A 23777-nucleotide genomic window follows, 5' to 3' on the forward strand; every position below is an offset into this window, starting at 1 on the left:
TTTATGAAGATTTATAAAATATTGTTTCTCAATACTTGTACTATTGGCATTTCTTTTCAGGACTGTTGTGAAAATTCTAGAATGATTATATCCTAGTTAAGGAAGCCAAGGAAAAATCTCTAGAAAGGTAATATTGAGCAGAGAATTGAATAAAGGAGAAAGTCATGTGTATTTTGGGGAGAACATTCTTGGAAGGATCTGCAAAGACCCTCTATTAGTATTTTGTTAAAGGTGAAACAAAGTAGCACACACTTAGTGGTTTCCTTGTCCCATCCGGCTCCTTGAGGCTTTCAGCATTCCTGAACTTGTGACTACATCACTCCCAGTTTCTGCTTTGTTCTCACATCACCTTCTTACTGTGATCTCTTTCTTTTCTCTTGTAAGGACCCTTGTGATTACATTGGACCCACCTGGCTAATTAATGATACTCTCTCTACCTATCTCAAGATCTTTAAGCTAATCACATCCCTAAAGTCCTTTTTGCCACATAAGGTAATATTCACAAGTTCTGGAGATTACAACAACACAGACATGGGGAAGGGGGACTACTATTCAGCTTCCCACAGACCCTGATTCGGTGTGTTCCTTTTCAATTGCTATAGTAGCAAATTGCCACAAACTTAGTGCCTCAAAACAACATAAATTTACCAAACATAACATAAATATATATTTTACTTCTGTGGGATAAAAGTTCAATATAGGTCTCACCTAGCAAAACTCAAAGTGTCAGTAAGGTTGCGTTCCTTTCTGGAGGCTCTACAGGAGAACCCATTGCCTTGTCTTTCCCTGTTTCTGGAAACCACATACATTTTTTGGCTCATGGCCCACTTCTTCCATTTTTAAGGATAACGATTTTATATCTCTCTGTGTGTATCTTCACCACTTGTCCCTCTGACTGCAGCCAGGAACATTTCTCTAATTTTAAGTATTTACGTGAATACATTGGGTTCACCCAGAAAATAAGGAAGGATAATCTCTCATCCAAAGATTATAACCTTAATCACATCTACAGAGTCCCACTTTGCTGTGGAAGGTAACATCCCAAGTTTCAAGAATTAGGTTGTAGACATTTTTGGGGGAACATCATTCTGTCTACCACATTCAGGAGTATTTTGACCTATTCAAGCATAGAAAGAAGGCAAGTGGCTGGGGCACAGCAAAGGCAGGGAGAATGGTAAGAGATGAGACTGGCACGGTTGTCACAGGCCAGACTGCTGTCCATTGGAGAGTATTTCAAGAGAGAATAGGATGTCATAAATTCAAGAAATAAATCAACATTAATCTACAGAAGTTTCTGGGATGATAAAAACAATGAGATGGTAGATTCTGTATCTATCTGTTTTTGGATGTATCTGTACTGCCCAGTACAGCAACCACTACCTGTATGTGGCTGTTGAACACTAAAATGTGACTTGTGTGACTGAGAAACTTTCTTTTTAATTTCATTAAATTTAAATTTAAATAGTCACGTGTGACTAGTGACTACTGTATTGAAGAGGACAGATAATAGATACATTTTTGGAGAAGTTTTGCTATGACAGGAGCAGGAAAATGGACAATAGCAACTAGAGGGATATGGGATTAAGGATGTTTTTTGTTTTGTTTAGATTGGTAAAATTAAAGCATATTTATATTCATTATTTATTATTGAATAACACATTACCACAAATTTAGCAGCTTAAAACCATATACGTTTATTAATCTCACTGTTTCTGTGGGTCAGGAGTCCAGGTATGACATTGCTAGGACTCATCTAAAAGCTGCAATTAAGGCATTGTCCGGGGGCTGTGGTCTCATCTCAAGGTGAAGGATCTGCCTTCAAGCTCAGTGGGGTACAGGCACAGTTGAGTTCCTTGTAGCCTGTTGGAATGAAGGCCTCAGTTTCTTTTTGGCTATGATGGTTAATTTTATATGTCAGCTTGGCAGGGCCATGGTGCCCAGATGTGTGATCAGGCATTCTGAGTGTTTTTGTGAGGGTGTTTTTGGATGAAATTAATATTCAAACCAATGGATTTTAAGTAAAGAGAATTGCCCTCTGTGTTAGTATATTCTTGTGTCGCTGTAAAGAAGTTCATGACAATAGGTGCTTTATAAAGAAAAGAGGTTTAATTGGCTCATGGTTCTGCAGGCTGTACAGGAAGCATGGTGCCAGTGTTTGTTCCTGCCGAGGGCCTCAGGAAGCTTCCAGTCATGGCAGAAGATGACAGAGAACTGGCACGTCACATGGCAAGAGTGTGGGCGTGAGAGAGAGAAGGGGGAGGTCCCAGATCCCTTTAAAAAAGCAGATCTCATGTGAACTGAGTGAGAGGAGGCCCCACCTGGAGATACAGATTTGGCAGTTTTCAGCTTATTTTTAATAATGGAAGCTGTGATTGTGAATAACCCTATCAACCTCTGTAGAGTTAAATAAGAAGAGGGTCAAGGAATTGTTCCAGGAAACAATACTGTTTTACTTCTGAGTAGATGATAGAGAAACCTACTGAAAAGATGTGATGAGATCTGGAAGAGTGTCAGGGAATCCAAGATTCTGTATAGAAGGAATACAAATCTACATTTCTTCATCAGCACCTAATACCAAAAATAAAGCAAATAATAGGCATCCCCTGCCCTCTCCCTCTGACCAATCAATTATTATAGGGAAAGTTTTCTAGCTGATTGAGTCCATATACAATAAAATGTTTCATTTTTAATTCTAACAACTAATTAGGCCAGGATATGTACCCTAAATGTAACTATATTGTCCATGAACCAAAAGACTCATCACCTCTATTTAAGACAGTAATAGCGTGAATATTTATAGCCCTTCAATGTAAAGTAACTTCTGAGATTTCTGTACTATGTAGACTTTTATGGAGTTTTTTTCTTTTTTGCTCTCAAGAACTCTCTGATTCCCACTATGACTTTTGCAATTATTAAGACCTAAATAACAATTCTTAGATGACACACTTGAAATATTAAATCATATAACCTAACCGTAAAATGCTTATAATTTGTATAGCACAATAATTACAATGTGGCATACTTTTCACCCCTAGATTATTGCATTTTAATTTTAAGAACCTGTGAGATCCAAAATACATGGAGCCTTGCTTGAGTATATGATCAGCCTGAGATGTTTTAGCATTTTTTATGAGTTCTAAGAAATTTGGGCAATAATATGTTGTAGTTGGAAAGATGAGATTAGTAGTTTTACAAATATAGTTTTCTTATCTTTTTAGAAGGAGTCCTTATCAGTATCCTTTTCTCAGTTCCAGTTACCTTTTAAGATCAGTGTGAGCAGTTCCCGACTGAGATATGTTACTGTCCCTTTTAGAAGGTGCATTTGTGATGTTCTTTATTTAAATCTAGAAGAAACATTTCAGGCCATACTCTGTGGCTCACATCTCTAATCTCAGCACTTTGGGAAGCCAAGGCAGGCATATCACTTTAGCTCAGGAGTTCGAGACCAGCCTAGCCAAACAGTGAAACTCTGTCTCTACTAAAAATACCAAAAAGTAGTCAGGAATGGTGGTAGGCGCCTGTAATCCCAGCTACTCGGGATGCTGAGGCAGGAGAATCACTTGAACACAGGAGGCAGAGGTTGCAATGAGCCAAGATCATGCTGGTGCACTCCAGCCTGGGTGACAGAGTGCGAATCTGTCAAAATAGAATAGATAGAATAGAATAGAATAGAATAGAATAGAATAGAATAGAATAGAATAGAATAGAATAGAATAGAATAGAATAGAATAGAAATTTCAGAAAGCCACTAAACTGAAGAGTTCAGGATATAAAGCCTTAGGACACATGTGGTTGATTCAAAACTACAACAAAAAGTTGACCAACTTGTAGTTGATCATGAGCATAACTAGGTCAAGGTAATACAGTTCAGTCACCTTTTTTAAAACATATCTTGATTAATTTCCTATATTACTAGAATTTTATAACGATCACAACTATATATATGCAACTGTGTATATATGTATGATAGACAGTATTCTGCATTATAAACTGTAATGGACAGACTACTGTTTTTAGTATACACATATCTAGTTACAGCTAAGCTTTTCTCTGATGTGAATAAATTTAAAAGCACTCACTGCAACAAAATGAGATTCTATCTGGTCGTTATTCGCCTAGTAATAACATCAAGATACCTTTATTTTTCATTTTCCTTTAGTTCTACATCTTGGTTCCCAGGATAGTAATGAAGATTAATTCTTCAAGTTTATTTAGTCTACTTTGATAATATATTGAAACTGAAACCCTTTAGTGGATATATTTTAAACAGGATATCAAATCTCACCTTGATAATCTCCTGTCCTCAGAAACACTTAGAATGGCCACAAATAACTCTCTAGGAATTAATGTTACTCATAGTATTTATTTTATGTGCTTTACTGATACTGTATATTCTTTTATTTGTGTGGTCATTTAAAAGAACCTGAAAACTGAGTATATAACTATACATTCTTTAAAAAACATCTGTTTTAATTCTTTTCAAATCTATATATTATGATAGTATTAAGTGCTAGTAAGCAATTAACTGCCCTTTTTGTTTAAATTATACTACTCAATAAATAGCCCTGTCATGTCTTTAAACAGCTGTCATGTTTATAAATATATCAATAAATAACCCTGTCTGGTCTCTATTTCTTAATTTGGACAGAATCACTGCCCAAATCCCTTACCTATCCCATTATAGTTATAGTTTCTTAATGAGGATTATTCCAATAAATAATCAAAATTTTATCCAACACTTAGTATGGGCCAGAGCTTTGAAAGATATTTTGGAGGCTATGGAAGAAATAGAAAAGAGGGTCCCACATCTCAAAAAGCTTCAAACCTAAAGGGAAAGACTGCATTTCTGAAACAACCAAAGAAAAATATAAGCAGGATACAACTGAGTAATACATTGTATGAGACTGAAATATTAAGACTAGAGAGGCCAATGTAGGCTGATATGGTTTGGCTGTGTCTCCATCCAAATCTCATCTTGAATGGTAACTCCCACAGTTCCCACGTGTCATGGGAGGAACCTGGTGGGAGGTGATTGAATTACAGGGGCAGGTCTTTCCTGCATTGTTCTTGTGATAGTGAATGAGTTTCACAAGAGCTGATGGTTTTAAAAACAGGAGTGGCTGGGCACAGTGGCCCACGCCTGTAATCTCAGCACTTTGGGAGGCCAAGGTGGGCAGATGACCAGGTCAGGAGTTCGAGACTAGCCTGACCAACATGGTGAAACCCCATCTCTACTAAAAATACAAAAATTAGCTAGGTGTGGTGATCCACCCCTGTAATGCCAGCTATTCAGGAGGCTGAGGCAGGAGAATCACTTGAACCCAGGAGGCGGAGGTTGTAGTGAGCCAAGATCGTGCCACTGCACTCTAGCCTAGGCAACAGAGTGAAACGCTGTCTCAAAAAACCCAAAAAACAGAAGTTTCCCTGCGTAAGCTCTGTTTTTGCCTGCTGTCATCCATGTAAGACGTAACTTGCTCCTCCTTGCCTTCCACCATGATTTTTGAGGTCCCCCCAGCCTCACTCATGTAAGTGCATGTGGAACTATAAGTACATTAAACCTCTTTTTCTTCCCAGTCTCAGGTGTGTCTTTATCAGCAGTGTTTAGAAAACCGACTAATACATAGGCTAACTTAGTTAAAAAGAACTTGGCCTGGGCTTGAGGTGATGATAAGTGATTTAATCTTGGACTTGAAGAGTTGACAGAAAGATATCCAGAATAAGCAAACCCCTGGCTAAAGAAAATGTGTAAGTTTTCTGAAATTGATAATTTTTAATGCGGATTAAATTTAAAAAGCTAAAGTATTTATTTCATCACTTAGAATGATAACCATTAAGAGTCAACTAGTGAAACTTACTCTGATCATACACACACACACACACACACACACATATATATATATATATTTTTTTTTTTTTGAGATAGAGTCTCATGCTGTCGCCAGGCTGGAGTGCAGTGGCGCGATCTCGGCTCACTGCAACCTCTGCCTCCTGGCTTTAAGCAATTCTCTTTCCTCAGCCTCCTGAGTAGCTGGGACTACAGACGCACGCCGCCACACCCCGCTAATTTTTTTTATATTTTAGTAGAGACAGGGTTTCACGGTGTTGCCCAGGCTGGTCTCGAACTCTTAAGCTCAGGCAAAAATCCACCCACCTTGGCCTCCCAAAGTGCTAGGATTACAAGCTTGAGCCACCACACCTGGCCGATTATCAATATTTTAAAAGTCAATTGCCCTTCTTTACATAGAGAAATGCAGACATAGCTTAAACTCTTAGATTATAGATTGAGGTTCTTAACACAGATCTGTGTACTCTGAATTATTGATAAAATTGAGAACTAACTACAAAAAAACTCTTAATTTCTAACAGAAGAGACATGCTCTCAAAATGTCTTTAATATGTGCTTTCTGACTCTGCTGTACCATTTGAAGTCATGGTTTTATACTGTAGGTTATTTTGAAGTGACAGAATAATAACTAAAGAATAGCGGTGACAGTAACCTTATATGTCAAACTAGAAACTGGAGTGAAAAATTTAAAAATTGACACAACAGTACAATATAGGTTTTGTGCTAATTTGCTGGCGTTAAAATGATACTTAAATTGCTGCTTTTCTTTTGTTGTGGGACAGAATAAAGGTGGACTGGATGTAGAGGTAGAACACATAAATATTTTATACTTCTCAACTCATTCAGCCTGATATGAGGCCCTTTTTGAAGTCCATTGCATCTAGGCATGTGGCCCCTTGCATCTGTAATAATGTGCATAGGCTAGAACAGCAGCAGTGAGGGTGAAAGAGTGCTTCCTGCTCCTGGCTATGAACCATGTGTATATATAAGCCAAATGCTCATACTTTTGAGAATTTAAAAAAATTAATCTGAGTATTTCAAGTAAAATCCTTTTCTTTCATTAAATTTCTAGATACTTTTAGTTTATTTTTATTGTGTAGAATAACAGATGTCCTTATCTATTGAAGGACTAGAAACTGGTGACAATAATTAGAAATTAGATATAATAAAAATAGTTGTGTACTTTTAAGAAGAAATGACATTTCATGTTTATTTTACACTAAGTAGCTGCAAAAAGATCTAAGAGGGTTTTGGAAGTTTTCATCAGTATATTTGAGTGATATTTTGAAAGAAGTTGTTATTAGTGATTTAAAATTAGTCCTTTCTTTGTCATCTGAGATAGAAGTGTAGAGGGCTGGACTTGTGTTTATCTCTTCATTTGTATTTTACTGATTATTTTATTTCAGGATCAAAGTGTGGGATGAATTCTTTGTCCTTTTGGCATTTTGAAACTTTTCAAGTGTTAAAAAAACTTTTTCTTTCCAAAAATGTCCACTTCTCTCCAACCTACCTGAAAATTGTTATAATGAAAGAATACGAAACCACTTTGTGGGTTTGTGTTTTGCTAGTGTAACCTATTGGCTAAAATAAAGTAAGCTTATTTTTTTTTTCTCCTGCTTTGTATCAACTCAAAACATTAATATTCTGTAGGTGACATTTTTACCTTTGTTGTTGTTATTGTTGTTGTTTTTGAGACTGAGTCTTGATGTGTCGCCCGGGCTAGAGTTCAGCGGCATGATCTCGGTTCAAGTGATACTCATATCTCAGCCTCCTGAGTAGCTGGGCTTATAGGCGTGCACCACCATGCCTGGCTAATTTTTGGATTTTTAGTAGAGAAGGGGTTTCACCATGTTGGCCAGGCGGGTTTCAAACTCCTGATCTGAGGTGATCCACCCACCTTGGCCTCCTAAAGTGTTGGGATTACAGGCATGAGCTACTACAGCTGGCCAGGTGACATATTTCTTTAACTTTGTGTGTATATTTACACTCAGAGAAGCTTCAAAATGTAACTGTTCAAATTTGCTTTCAATTTATTTATTGTTTATATAGGTAAAACTTTCTTATTTAAGCTTATGTGCCTGTTGAATGAACATTTCATTGCATGAGAAAACTGCAACTGCTTTATCAAACTGTACGAATGCAGTTTCACAGTGGATGTCTACTTTAGTGAAGTCTGCTTTTATTTGTAAATTGTCTAATAAAGATTTGTCTCAGAATCCTCAACCATCTTAAATATTTCTTAACCTGTGTGTAACATATTTATAGAAATATTCTTTTAAAAGCAATACCTTTCGGAAATCTTCTTATCAGATAAATGCATAATAGAAATTTGCGATCTTGGAGGCAAAAAACAAAAACCCAAAACAAAACAAAAATTCTCATTTTACTCTTCTTCTACAGACTCAGTACTACTAGCATCTTTCTTTGGAATTATGTGTAGGTTCTGAACCTAATTCTTCCCCTACTTTTTGTCTAGTTGGGACACTCTCTTACCAAGAAGCAGCACAACAGCATAGCATAGCAGAATCTTGACTTTACCCCTTCAATAGCTTGCATAACTACTCTGAATCTGAGTTTACTGGTATATAATATGGATATGATAATAGTTCTTTTACGGTGAAGATGTATCCTAGTTTATATTTTTGCTACGCTTGAGCTATATTTCAACCAAAAGATATGGTAACTGCATAGTAATCATCATCATAATTTGTTATCTGTTATAATAATTTTAATTTTCAGGATAATTATAATCATTATTACTAATCATTGTGCTTCAGCATCCTTATCAGCCAAATGGGGGAATACCTGTGTTTCCTTCAGAATTCCATAAGTGTAACTAAAACTATTATTTTATTTTAAAGTGTACCCTAATAGAGGAATTAAGGTATTTTTAAGATTCTTACTTTTATGCAGAAGTACTAAAGCTTGACACTTAACTTTATTATTGGCAATTTATGGTAATACATTATTGTCTTTAGATAAAAGAGTTAATTATTGTGTAGCTACTGGTTTCCTAAAACTCTACCTTTCTCTTAGCTATAACAAAATTTTGAGCTTTCTTCAATAAAAGGTCAGTTATTCCATTTTAGCATTTGTGTGAATAGAAATTAGAGTTTAAAATTCTCATATATAATTCCTTTTCTTATTCTGAGCAGAAAGACTTAAAATTAGGCTTTAGCAAACAGATGGTAGTATGCTTATACAGTATTTATGTTGCTTTCTTTTCTGCTAGGAGATGGGAGAGTGACTTACCACTTACAAAAATTAGTCCTGGGCTATATGTTGATTTATATGATAAAGTAAGAAACTTTAGGTTGTAGCCCAGTTTTTTTGCTCACTGTTTGTATATCTGGTAAATGCATTGTATTTAAATCTTTCTTACACTTTTTTCTTCTCAGAAGAAATTGTGTATGCTTAAAACGATGCTGCTCAATCTTGATATTTTCCTCAAATTAAACATGTTTTTGTTTTATTTTAGTTCAGACTTGGTTCCTTCAACCTAGAGAAAGTTGAAAACCCAGCTGAAGTCATTAGAGAACTTATTTGTTATTGCTTGGACACCATCGCAGAAAATGAAGCCAAAAATGAGCACCTGCAGAAAGAAAATGAAAGGCTTCTGAGAGATTGGAATGATGTTCAAGGACGGTGTGTACACAGTTTGCTTGTGGTATAAAAATACGGAGCCCTTGTCATATTGTTATAGCTTTAAGTTAATGATTTGTAAATTTCCAACATATGTAGATTAGCATATATTTCATACAAAATTTGTCATTAAGTTTAGCTTAACTGAATATGATTAAACAAAATTATTAGTCAATATTGTATATTATAGAAGTACATTAACACTTTTATGTCATTAGTATGTGGTGGCACCAGCAAACTTATAAACAATAGGGAGCAATTGGGCATTGAAGATCAATACCCATTAATACTAATAAATAACTTAGGTAGTAACTATTTATAAAGATTAATTCAGCTCAAATTATAGGATTAATAATGAATTAAAAAGAGACATGAAATAAAATAAACATAATTGATTTCTTATTTGGAATCAGTGAGTGGCACCTATTTCAAGTGATAATGTTTTGGCTCCCAATAGAGACTTATTTCTCCTGATTTATTGAAAATTCATACTATAAGCATTTTTAAAGGATGAGCTGATTGTGGCTACTGGACAAGACATTTGGAAGCCTTTTATTTTTCTGGCTTTTCCTGTTTTTAAATGAGGAAGAAAAAAATAATTTTTTTTTAAATTATGAACTTTCTCAACTAAATGTAATCTAGGCCGGCCCAATGTGTAACCTTTATTATTCTATTCTCTATAAGATGTTTGAAGGAAATAAAATGCATGTGATGAACATTTATATCCTCACTGAGTCATATATAATATATATATGTGTGTGTATGTGCACATATAGTATATATATATGTATGTGTATGCACACACATATATATAGTGAGAAAGAAAATGATGTCTGAAATCATTATGTGGAATATATATATAATAATGATAATAATTATTAGTACATCCAGTAGATTTTTTAAATCTTTTGCTTAAATAACGCTAAAGCATGGGAACAGTTATCCAACATATTTAGAGTATTTTTAGTGCAACCATTGTGATTACTCTATATGGACATTAGTGAGTATATGTGGAAGTATATGAAAAATGGTGAAGGTTTTACCACTGTCAATATATGTATGTGAAAATGGGGCTGACTAAAAGCGGTTATTTTTCTGTACATTCAATTATATTTATTAACTAATGCAAAACATGTAAAATTAAGTTCCTAGCACCTATGTTATTTGACTTTCATGTATTGTATTAGGAAAGTGGTTTTGTTCTATCTTAGATCTAAATTAATTTCTATCTCCAATTATATATATTATATATAAATAATATAAAAATGAGACCAAATCCAAACTGTGTATTAGGAAACCATGCAGAAAAAGTTAATTTTTCTCTTTACTGCTTATTCATGAATAAAGATGAATTCTATGTCATGGTATGAATAAGTATCAGGTATCTGTACTACAAAGCATTTCTTGGACCTATATCTGTAGCTTGGGTGTATTTTCTATTTAATATGTGAAATAAATCAAATTAAAGGAGATGAGCTATGGTCGTGATAAACCATTATATTTAAAACTCAGAATACCCTCAGGATGATAGGAAATTTGATCCACAAATTGCCTACAAAAATGCAGACTGGGTACTTGGTACTTGAACAAATTGCTTTAAAATGTCTGCCAGAGGTTGAAAGAGGTATTATCTCATCAGTATTCAACACCACTCCCATAGAATTGAAAGCAGCAGGGAACGAAGATGAGGAATTAGAGATGAATGCACCCTGTGCTGTAACAGTGTGTGCGAGGGGCACATATTATATGTGGCTCACAGATGCTTGATTTGCTATTTCTGGACTATCCAGCAAGTGCTTTTGTCTTGTTGTGGCAAGAGATTTCCTGTTTGATCAAAAGCACAGCCATGTACCCTGTCACCTGCCTTATTATGATGCAGCTATTTTTTTTTTTTTTTTTTGATAATACTGTGTCAGATGTCTTCTTCAGGGTCTATAGATGTGTGCCTTTGGGGTGGCCCTATGTACTGAGAAGAAAGAGTCCACTCCAGAGGATTCTAGTCTCTTTATTGTATTCCAGATCTTAGATTAGTAGCTTTAAATATTTCCCAAATTTGGTTTTCTCTCCTTTCAGAGGACAGAGACCACTTTAAGGAGCTGCAAATACATCTTGATCATGGCCAAGCAGCAGTTTCTTAGTGTTCCCTCACTAGAGCCTTTGCATGCTGGAAAGGATTTACAGCTTTAGCTTCCATAAGGCAGTAGTTCTAATTAAGTGTCTTTAGGGAGATTAGAAATAGGACATGAGCATATGGAGTTAGGTAACTGGGGACATAGAAAGTAGAGAATCATTAGCGTTGGGGCCATGTTAAACTTGGCAATAGTTTTGGGGGAAGCCTCTGATTATTCTTGTGTCAGTGTCCATGATCCAAGCATTTCTTCTATACTACATATGAAGGGATGGGAGGGTGGTGTTAAAATAGTGGGGAAGGACACAATGTAAGGGATGGGAATTCCTGTAGAAGCGAAGGTAGATGGGTCTGGGATACATTTACTACACAATAAGATATTATATGAGCATAAAATAGTTGTGTACACGTGTTTATTAACGTGGAAAATGTTGATCATATATTAAGGTAAGACGTGCATCACCACAAATATAAACAATATCCCATTGTTTGCAAAAATATATTTAAATAGAGAGTATCTGGAAGAAGAAAATTAAATGTTAATAGTGTACATCTGGAATGGTAGACTACATTTTCCTTTAATTTTGGGGAGTATTTTTTGTATATGTTTTAGTATTTAAATATGTATCACCATTATAATCAGAAACAACTATAAAGCTATTTTCATTTGGGATGATGGTGGAGAATAAACAAGGCTTGAGTGAGGAATGAGAAATTACAGCATAAGTAAAAAGTGTGAGCTTTAATGCATAGAATTTTAACATATATATTTGCTGTTATTTTAAATTACCACTTAATAATTGTGTTCTTGGCTCCATTTTGAACAAGTGGCATCACTGCATTAATTTTGTATAGTTGAGATAAAGGAGGAAACATTTAAGATGTGTATATAAATCCTTAGGTTACTGGCTATATTTATTTAGTGGGTTTTCTACTTAATTACTAATAACGACTCTCAAGTTCCATGTTACTGAATAGATGTTTTGTTTGCACTCAGAACTCTGCTTAGAAATTATCTGCCTTTATTCTGAGTTATAGTTATTAAACCCATAATTGGAGGCAGTTTTCAGTGAATTGGGTTGACACTCACAGAATCATCAGAATAAAAGACCTTGAAAGCTCTTCTAGTTCATCTCTCTGCCTTCAAGATAGAATCACATTATATCCAGATGAATTCAGTCTGATTTTTAAAGACCTCGAGGGGGCGGAGCAAGATGGCGGAATAGGAACAGCTCCAGTCTCCAACTCCCAGCGCGAGCGACACAGAAGACCGGCGATTTCTGCATTTTCAACTGAGGTACTGGGTTCATCTCACTGGGGAGTGCCGGACGATCGGTGCTGGTCAGCTGCTGCAGCCCGACCAGCGAGAGCTGAAGCAGGGCGAGGCATTGCCTCACCTGGGAAGCGCAAGGGGGAAGGGAATCCCTTTTCCTAGCCAGGGGAACGGAGACACACAACACCTGGAAAATCGGGTAACTCCCACCCCAATACTGCGCTTTAAGCAAACAGGCACACCAGGAGATCATATCCCACACCTGGCCGGGAGGGTCCCACACCCACGGAGCCTCCCTCATTGCTAGCACAGCAGTCTGTGATCTACCGGCAAGGCAGCAGTGAGGCTGGGGGAGGGGCGCCCACCATTGCTGAGGCTTAAGTAGGTAAACAAAGCTGCTGGGAAGCTCGAACTGGGTGGAGCTCACAGCAGCTCAAGGAAACCTGCCTGTCTCTGTAGACTCCACCTCTGGGGACAGGGCAATAACAAACACAGCCGAAACCTCTGCAGACGCAAACGACTCTGTCTGACAGCTTTGAAGAGAGCAGTGGATCTCCCAACACGGAGGTTGAGATCTGAGAAGGGACAGACTCCCTGCTCAAGTGGGTCCCTGACCCCTGAGTAGCCTAACTGGGAGACATCCCCCACTAGGGGCAGTCTGACACCCCACACCTCACAGGGTGGAGTACACCCCTGAGAGGAAGCTTCCAAAGCAAGAATCAGACAGGTACACTCGCTGTTCAGAAATATTCTATCTTCTGCAGCCTCTGCTGCTGATACCCAGGCAAACAGGGTCTGGAGTGGACCTCAAGCAATCTCCAACAGACCTACAGCTGAGGGTCCTGACTGTTAGAAGGAAAACTATCAAACAGGAAGGACACCTACACCAAAACCCCATCAGTACATCACCATCATCAAAGACCAGAGGCAGATAAAACCACAAAGATGGGGAAAAAGCAGGGCAGAAAAGCTGGAAATTCAAAAAATAGAGCGCATCTCCCCCGGCAAAGGAGCGCAGCTCATCGCCAGCAACAGATCAAAGCTGGACGGAGAATGACTTTGACGAGATGAGAGAAGAAGGCTTCAGTCCATCAAATTTCTCAGAGCTAAAGGAGGAATTACGTACCCAGCGCAAAGAAACTAAAAATCTTGAAAAAAAAGTGGAAGAATTGATGGCTAGAGTAATTAATGCAGAGAAGGTCATAAACGAAATGAAAGAGATGAAAACCATGACACGAGAAATACGTGACAAATGCACAAGCTTCAGTAACCGACTCGATCAACTGGAAGAAAGAGTATCTGCGATTGAGGATCAAATGAATGAAATGAAGCGAGAAGAGAAACCAAAAGAAAAAAGAAGAAAAAGAAATGAACAAAGCCTGCAAGAAGTATGGGATTATGTAAAAAGACCAAATCTACGTCTGATTGGGGTGCCTGAAAGTGAGGGGGAAAATGGAACCAAGTTGGAAAACACTCTTCAGGATATCATCCAGGAGAACTTCCCCAACCTAGTAGGGCAGGCCAACATTCAAATCCAGGAAATACAGAGAATGCCACAAAGATACTCCTCGAGAAGAGCAACTCCAAGACACATAATTGCCAGATTTACCAAAGTTGAAATGAAGGAAAAAATCTTAAGGGCAGCCAGAGAGAAAGGTCGGGTTACCCACAAAGGGAAGCCCATCAGACTAACAGCAGATCTCTCGGCAGAAACTCTCCAAGCCAGAAGAGAGTGGGGGCCAATATTCAACATTCTTAAAGAATAGAATTTTAAACCCAGAATTTCATATCCAGCCAAACTAAGTTTCATAAGTGAAGGAGAAATAAAATCCTTTACAGATAAGCAAATGCTTAGAGATTTTGTCACCACCAGGCCTGCCTTACAAGAGACCCTGAAGGAAGCACTAAACATGGAAAGGAACAACCGGTACCAGCCAAGGCAAAAACATGCCAAAATGTAAAGACCATCGAGGCTAGGAAGAAACTGCATCAACTAACGAGCAAAATAACCAGTTAATATCATAATGGCAGGATCAAGTTCACACATAACAATCTTAACCTTAAATGTAAATGGACTAAATGGTCCAATTAAAAGACACAGACTGGCAAACTGGATAAAGAGTCAAGACCCATCAGTCTGCTGTATTCAGGAGACCCATCTCACACGCAGAGACATACATAGGCTCAAAATAAAGGGATGGAGGAAGATTTACCAAGCAAATGGAGAACAAAAAACAGTGGGAGTTGCAATACTAGTCTCTGATAAAACAGACTTTAAACCATCAAAGATCAAAAGAGACAAAGAAGGCCATTACATAATGGTAAAGGGATCAATTCAACAGGAAGAGCTAACTATCCTAAATATATATGCACCCAATACAGGAGCACCCAGATTCATAAAGCAAGTCCTTAGAGACTTACAAAGAGACTTAGACTCCCATACAATAATAATGGGAGACTTCAACACTCCACTGTCAACATTAGACAGATCAACGAGACAGAAAGTTAAAAAGGATATCCAGGAATTGAACTCATCTCTGCAGCAAGCAGACCTAATAGACATCTATAGAACTCTCCACCCCAAATCAACAGAATATACATTCTTCTCAGCACCACATCATACTTACTCCAAAATTGACCACGTAATTGGAAGTAAAGCACTCCTCAGCAAATGTATAAGAACAGAAATTATAACAAACTGTCTCTCAGACCACAGTGCAATCAAACTAGAACTCAGGACTAAGAAACTCAATCAAAACCGCTCAACTACATGGAAACTGAACAACCTGCTCCTGAATGACTACTGGGTACATAACGAAATGAAGGCAGAAATAAAGATGTTCTTTGAAACCAATGAGAACAAAGATACAACATACCAGAATCTCTGGGACACATTTAAAGCAGTGTGTAGAGGGAAATTTATAGCACTAAATGCCCACAAGAGAAAGCAGGAAAGATCTAAAATTGACACTCTAACATCGCAATTAAAAGAACTAGAGAAGCAAGAGCAAACACATTCGAAAGCTAGCAGAAGGCAAGAAATAACTAAGATCAGAGCAGAACTGAAGGAGATAGAGACACAAAAAACCCTCCAAAAAATCAATGAATCCAGGAGTTGGTTTTTTGAAAAGATCAACAAAATTGACAGACCACTAGCAAGACTAATAAAGAAGAAAAGAGAGAAGAATCAAATCGATGCAATTAAAAATGATAAAGGGGATATCACCACCGACCCCACAGAAATACAAAGTACCATCAGAGAATACTATAAACACCTCTATGCAAATAAACTGGAAAATCTAGAAGAAATGGATAATTTCCTGGACACTTACACTCTTCCAAGACTAAACCAGGAAGAAGTTGAATCCCTGAATAGACCAATAGCAGGCTCTGAAATTGAGGCAATAATTAATAGCCTACCAACCAAAAAAAGTCCAGGACCAGATGGATTCACAGCTGAATTCTACCAGAGGTATAAGGAGGAGTTGGTACCATTCCTTCTGAAACTATTCCAATGAATAGAAAAAGAGGGAATCCTCCCTAACTCATTTTATGAGGCCAACATCATCCTGATACCAAAGCCTGGCAGAGACACAACAAAAAAAAGAGAATTTTAGACCAATATCCCTGATGAACATCGATGCAAAAATCCTCAATAAAATACTGGCAAACCGCATTCAGCAACACATCAAAAAGCTTATCCACCATGATCAAGTGGGCTTCATCCCTGGGATGCAAGGCTGGTTCAACATTCGCAAATCAGTAAACATTATCCAGCATATAAACAGAACCAAAGACAAGAACCACATGATTATCTCAATAGATGCAGAAAAGGCTTTTGACAAAATTCAACAGTCCTTCATGCTAAAAACGCTCAATAAATTCGGTATTGATGGAACGTACCTCAAAATAATAAGAGCTATTTATGACAAACCCACAGCCAATATCATACTGAATGGGCAAAAACTGGAAAAATTCCCTTTGAAAACTGGCACAAGACAGGGATGCCCTCTCTCACCACTCCTATTCAACATAGTGTTGGAAGTTCTGGCTAGGGCAATTAGGCAAGAGAAAGAAATCAAGGGTATTCAGTTAGGAAAAGAAGAAGTCAAATTGTCCCTGTTTGCAGATGACATGATTGTATATTTAGAAAACCCCATTGTCTCAGCCCAAAATCTCCTTAAGCTGATAAGCAACTTCAGCAAAGTCTCAGGATACAAAATTAATGTGCAAAAATCACAAGCATTCTTATACACCAGTAACAGACAAACAGAGAGCCAAATCAGGAATGAACTTCCATTCACAATTGCTTCAAAGAGAATAAAATACCTAGGAATCCAACTTACAAGGGATGTAAAGGACCTCTTCAAGGAGAACTACAAACCACTGCTCAGTGAAATAAAAGAGGACACAAACAAATGGAAGAACATACCATGCTCATGGATAGGAAGAATCAATATAGTGAAAATGGCCATACTGCCCAAGGTAATTTATAGATTCAATGCCATCCCCATCAAACTACCAATGAGTTTCTTCACAGAATTGGAAAAAACTGCTTTAAAGTTCATATGGAACCAAAAAAGAGCCCGCATCTCCAAGACAATCCTAAGTCAAAAGGACAAAGCTGGAGGCATCACGCTACCTGACTTCAAACTATACTACAAGGCTACAGTAACCAAAACAGCATGGTACTGGTACCAAAACAGAGATATAGACCAATGGAACAGAACAGAGTCCTCAGAAATAATACCACACATCTACAGCCATCTGATCTTTGACAAACCTGAGAGAAACAAGAAATGGGGAAAGGATTCCCTATTTAATAAATGGTGCTGGGAAAATTGGCTAGCCATAAGTAGAAAGCTGAAACTGGATCCTTTCCTTACTCCTTATACGAAAATTAATTCAAGATGGATTAGAGACTTAAATGTTAGACCTAATACCATAAAAATCCTAGAGGAAAACCTAGGTATAGGCATGGGCAAAGACTTCATGTCTAAAACACCAAAAGCAACGGCAGCAAAAGCCAAAATTGACAAATGGGATCTCATTAAATTAAAGAGCTTCTGCACAGCAAAAGAAACTACCATCAGAGTGAACAGGCAACCTACAGAATGGGAGAAAATATTTGCAATCTACTCATCTGACAAAGGGCTAATATCCAGAACCTACAAAGAACTCAAACAAATTTACAAGAAAAAAACAAACAACCCCATCAAAAAGTGGGCAAAGGATATGAACAGACTTTTCTCAAAAGAAGACATTCATACAGCCAACAGACACATGAAAAAATGCTCATCATCACTGGCCATCAGAGAAATGCAAATCAAAACCACAATGAGATACCATCTCACACCAGTTAGAATGGCGATCATTAAAAAGTCAGGAAACAACAGGTGCTGGAGAGGATGTGGAGAAATAGGAACACTTTTACACTGTTGGTGGGATTGTAAACTAGTTCAACCATTATGGAAAACAGTATGGCGATTCCTCAAGGATCTAGAACTAGATGTACCATATGACCCAGCCATCCCATTACTGGGTATATACCCAAAGGATTATAAATTATGCTGCTACAAAGACACATGCACACGTATGTTTATTGCAGCACTATTCACAATAGCAAAGACTTGGAATCAACCCAGATGTCCATCAGTGACAGACTGGATTAAGAAAATGTGGCACATATACAGCATGGAATACTATGCAGCCATAAAAAAGGATGAGTTTGTGTCCTTTGTAGGGACATGGATGCAGCTGGAAACCATCATTCTTAGCAAACTATCACAAGAACAGAAAACCAAACACCGCATGTTCTCACTCATAGGTGGGAACTGAACAATGAGATCACTTGGACTCAGGAAGGGGAACATCACACACCAGGGCCTATCATGGGGAGGGGGGCGGGGGGAGGGATTGCATTGGGAGTTATACCTGATGTAAATGACGAGTTGATGGGTGCAGCACACCAACATGGCACAAGTATACATATGTAACAAACCTGCACGTTATGCACATGTACCCTACAACTTAAAGTATAATAATAATAAATGAATTTAAAAAATATTAAAAAAAAATACTGAAAAAAAAATAAAAATAAAAATAAACTAGCAATGGAAGAAAAAAAAAAAAAAAAGACCTCGAGAGATATCTTCATCTCCCCTTGGTAGCCCGTTACATTGTTTAAGAACTGTCACAGTCAGAAAATTCTTTCTTCCATCTATGGGTAATCTGAATCCTTCACGGTATAGTTGAAGGCCATTTCCTCTTGTTCTCTTGTCAGAAAGGATGAGGAACAGCTGTTCACCATCTTCTTCCGTACTTAAAGGCATATTAAATCTCTTTACCACTGCTTGCTTCTCCAGTTCTTTTTAGCTTTCTTTGTCCTCCCAACTCTCCTCAGACTTTCTATTGCCGTACAACCCTGACCTGGGCCAGATATAATTTTGGCCGGAACTGATTATTAATTTAAGGGTTACTGCACTGTGTCTAAGTACCATATTTCACGTTTATGTACCTATTATTTTATTTTGAGCTATCATTTAATCTATTGTTTCATTTTTGGTGTTATTTCTGCATGAAATTGTTGTGTTTTTCCTCCTAGTTTGTTATTGTTTTGAAATGTTATTCTTATATTGTTTTCCCACCCAGAGATATTTTATTTTGAATATTCAGTATTTTTGTGTAATTTTTTTGTCCTTTTAATTTTTTTTAAAAATTACTATTTTTTTTTTTCTGTCCGAGGTTTTAGATACCTCAGTGCTAGGTTACTAATTAAATTTAGCATTATTGTTCTATTTTCCTAGTTATTGTAAAAAAGATGAATTATCATTAGACCTTTCTTGTTTGGTGTTATTTATGATTTTGTTCCAATTTGAGATTTGCCTGGATGTGATCCTTGAACTAGTGTGGTCTGATCTAGTTGTGCATGGGCTTTTTGTTAGTGTCACCAGACTTAGCAGTGAATCCCATGTCTCTTCTCCACTAAATGTTCTCACCTAATAATTCCTGTCTAATTCTTGAGGGATAAGCTTGACAGGAAGCATGTAATGGAAGGCATAGTAACATCATAATGCTCTAGGAGAGGATTGGCATTAAAAATTAGATGGGAATGATACTACGTACCTCTTAGTTACTGATTAATGGATAAAAGGATAGCATTCTCTGAGTCTTGAAAAATTAAGAATTAAGAGTAAATTCATGTCATGCAACTGTTCACACAAGTACTTTTTCTCCAGTTAGCTCCTACTCCCCCACTTTTCTAGGAAGTGTTGTCCAGTTTGATCATCAGAAGTTTGGTTGCAAAAAAATCCTAAAACTTTGCTGAAACCAAGCAAGGTTAACTCATATGATAACATTCATTCTATTTACTTTGTTTCCCTGTCACAGAAATGTTTCCTTTGACAGCATAGTTCTGATACTGGTTACTTAAGATGAACAATATTCTTTAGGAATATTATATGATATTTCATTTTTATATTTATTTTCACTTTGAATGTGTCACACCAAATGTTAATTTTAATAAAGGTTTGGGAATTAGCTTGTTAATTGTTAATAACGTACACAATCTTTCAATAAAGAATTATCGAAGTGACTTATATGGAAATTAAATATGGACTTAAACCAGATAAATTACTAATTGGCTACCATTCCTAAAATTTAATATAAGAAATTGTAATAGATTTGTTTATGTTTTCACATGTTGGTTTTTACTTTGTATATGTTTGAAGTATGTTATTATATACTCAGGTATTTCAGTAATATATGTTTTAAAGTTTTTTATTATTTTTTTTGAAAATATTACAGGAAGATGAGAATATCGTGCTTACATAACACTGAATCTGAAATATAAATGTAGTGACATATCTTTGCTTAAAATAAACTATCAATATTGCTAGCTCCTTTTCAATATTCAATTTTTTTCTAACATCTTTTCATATACTTCTGTCTCAGAGAACTTTGCTGAATGAAGGGAATACTGCTAGATTGATATTATTTGACGCAGTTTTTTAAAAAGCTGAAGATGAAAAATATTACTTATACAATGGTGAATAGCTATTAAATCAGTGAAAAAAATGCAATATTCAGAATCACTGTTTTTCTGTTTCCTTATAAGATGTCAATATTAGCCATTCTCCTTGGCTCTTCTCCTTTGCTGGAGGGCTATAGTCAGACATGGTGCCCAGCAGGAATGGCATAATCCTGAAGCTCCACTTTTATAAGAACTGGCAGTGGCCCATAGCGACATGGTTCACCCAGCCTGCAAGAAAGAGCCACAGACATGAGACCAGACAAGTCAAAGCCCACTGCATTGCCCGGTGCCTTGTATCTGGACCCATTGGCCCCTAGTAAAATGTCCCACATGAGGTTTCACACCAAGTACAAGCTGGCAGGGGCTTCAGCTTGGAAGAATTAAGGGTGGCCAGCATCCACAAGAAGATGGCCTGGACCATTGATTTCTCTATTGATCCAAGAAGGTGAAACAAGTCCATTGAGTCCTTGCAGGCCAATGTATAACAGCTTTAGGAGTACTGCTGGAAGCTTATCCTCCTTCTCTAGGAACCTCAGCCTCCAAGAAGGGAGACGGCTACACTGAAGAACTCAAATTGGCCATCACACTGACAGGACCAGTAATGTTCATATGGAATACCTATAAGAAGGAGAAAGCCAGAGTCATCACCAAGAGGAAGAGAACTTCAAGACTGCCACATCAGACTGGGCGCAGTGGCTCATGCCTGTAATCCCAGAACTTTGGGAGGCTGAGGCGGGCGGATCACGAGTTCAGGAGTTCGAGACCAGTCTGACCAACATGGTGAAACCCTGTCTCTACTAAAAATACAAAAATTTGCCGGGCATGGTGGCGGGCGCCTGTCATCCCAGCTACTCAGGAGGCTGAGGCAGGCGAATTGCTTAAAACCAGAAGGCGGAGGTTGCAGTGAGCCGAGATCGTGCCACTGCACTCCAGCCTGGGCAACAAGAGTGAAACTCTGTCTCAAAACAAAACACAAAACAAAACAAAAACCTGCCATATCAATGCCTGGCTCTTTGGCCTCTGGGCAAAAAGGACCAAGGAAGCTGCAGAATAGGATGTTGAAGAGAAAAAATAAAGCACTGTTGAGGCCTTGTAATAAATCAGCAGTAAACCTGGGAAAACAAATAAACCAAAAAGATGTCCATATTAATTTCCTCACTTTATTCGTTTGTCTGATAAGAACCTACCAAACCTCTGTAGAATGCTAAACACTATGCTGGGCACTGAGGATACCATGGCCAGTAAAACACACATGCTCTCTGCTTTCCTGGAGTTCACATCCTTGGCAAAGACTATGCTATAAGAATTTGCTGAAATTGGTCCCAGAGAATATATTGCCATATTTTCCTTTTTATCCTATGAGAGGTTTGAATTCTTTGCATCTCTAGATAGGTAGATTGTTGAAAGTTTAAGGGTGTGTATATAAAAGGTATCTAATTTGGACATTTGTGTTTCTAATTTCACTGAAATATATATGTGTGTGTCTGTATATGTACACACATATATGTTACTACTGGTATATATGTGTGTGTGTGTTTATGTACAGCATAAAAATACTAGGATACTTGTATATTGAACAACAACAATGTAAATAAGCAGTATAAAACGACATTGAAAAGAATACATAAAATAATTTGTATTTGAATCTCTAAAATAAGAATGTATTCATCATGTATGCGTGTGCACATTTTAAGTATATACAACCTCAGCTATTTTGCTTTCTTTACTTTATATCTCTCTTGGGAGCTTAAAATAAATACAATCCCCTGTTAGCTCATTGAGAAGTGTAGGACGAATTATAAACAATAGAGAATTTTATGTTTTGTCTCAGGTATCTACATTTGAAGATACGTAGTGTTTTACATTTGCTGTTTTATTAATCTCTCCTTGGATATATCAAGTAGAATACTTTCATTGTATATGTGTATTGTGTTTCTATATGTATTTGTATGTGTGTGTGTGTGGTGCTCGCTTATAAGAATATAACTGGATAAGTCGTGTTCTTGTTGTAGAGCAGTTCATTGTCTAGTAGAGCAGTCAAGACAAATTAGCTGTATTGCCTTATCACAAAACAAGATTGTAGTTGCTTTTATAGTAATATTAACATAGTACTGAGGAAACACAGGCTACATTTACTCTTGTTTGAAATTTATCCCATAAAAACATTCTTTTGTAAATAAACCATAGATGTCAATAAATTATTATCTTTAGGCATTTTGATTTTCTAAAGGCTAATTTGTATCAATTTTCAATTTTGATCCTTATCTCAGTACATGAATTACATGAATAACAATAATTTCTAATTGTGTATTTAACCATCTTTATAAAACTTTTAAGTCAGTGAAAGCATATGTGAAAATAATCTTTAATTGTATTTTCTTTGAAAAATTTTATTGAAATCTTCTTGATTATTAGATTGAATTATGTTAATGGTAAGCAGAACTGCATGACTAATTTGTTTACTTACTTTTTCAGATTTGAAAAATGTGTGAACGCTAAGGAAGCTTTGGAGACTGATCTTTATAAGCGGTTTATTCTGGTGTTGAATGAGAAGAAAACAAAAATCAGAAGTTTGCATAATAAATTATTAAATACAGCTCAAGAACAAGAAAAGGACATCAAACAAGAAGGGTATTTTGGCTATCTAGTTTTTGGATGACAGATGTATAAATTTAAGTGGAATTTCTTCCCAAAGTTAATGAACATTAGGTGCCAACTTTTTGGTCATATGAGATAATTTGGTAGACTGGATGTGGATGCTCAGGCTGTTAGACGGGTGCCATGGGCTAGAGAGTTCTCAGCATGCTCGCTCCATGTCTGCTCAACTGTCTCACCTACACTTAAATTTAAAAATTGA

The 23777-nt window shown here is 36.9% G+C and overlaps 1 protein-coding gene across 4 annotated transcripts in view; it reads left to right on the top strand.

Annotated features, from left to right (window-relative positions):
- Positions 1-23777, top strand: part of XRCC4 (X-ray repair cross complementing 4) — a 289569-nt gene that overhangs the window by 107416 nt on the left and 158376 nt on the right. For all 4 annotated transcript variants that reach the window (XM_045393995.2, XM_073993768.1, XM_065546472.2 and 1 more), the window contains 2 exons: positions 9324-9490; positions 23396-23551. In XM_045393995.2, coding sequence (XP_045249930.2) covers positions 9324-9490; positions 23396-23551 — 323 coding nt within the window. The remainder of the gene's footprint in view (positions 1-9323; positions 9491-23395; positions 23552-23777) is intronic.

Source organism: Macaca fascicularis, chromosome 6 (assembly GCF_037993035.2).
Source record: "Macaca fascicularis isolate 582-1 chromosome 6, T2T-MFA8v1.1".
NCBI lineage: Eukaryota > Metazoa > Chordata > Mammalia > Primates > Cercopithecidae > Macaca > Macaca fascicularis.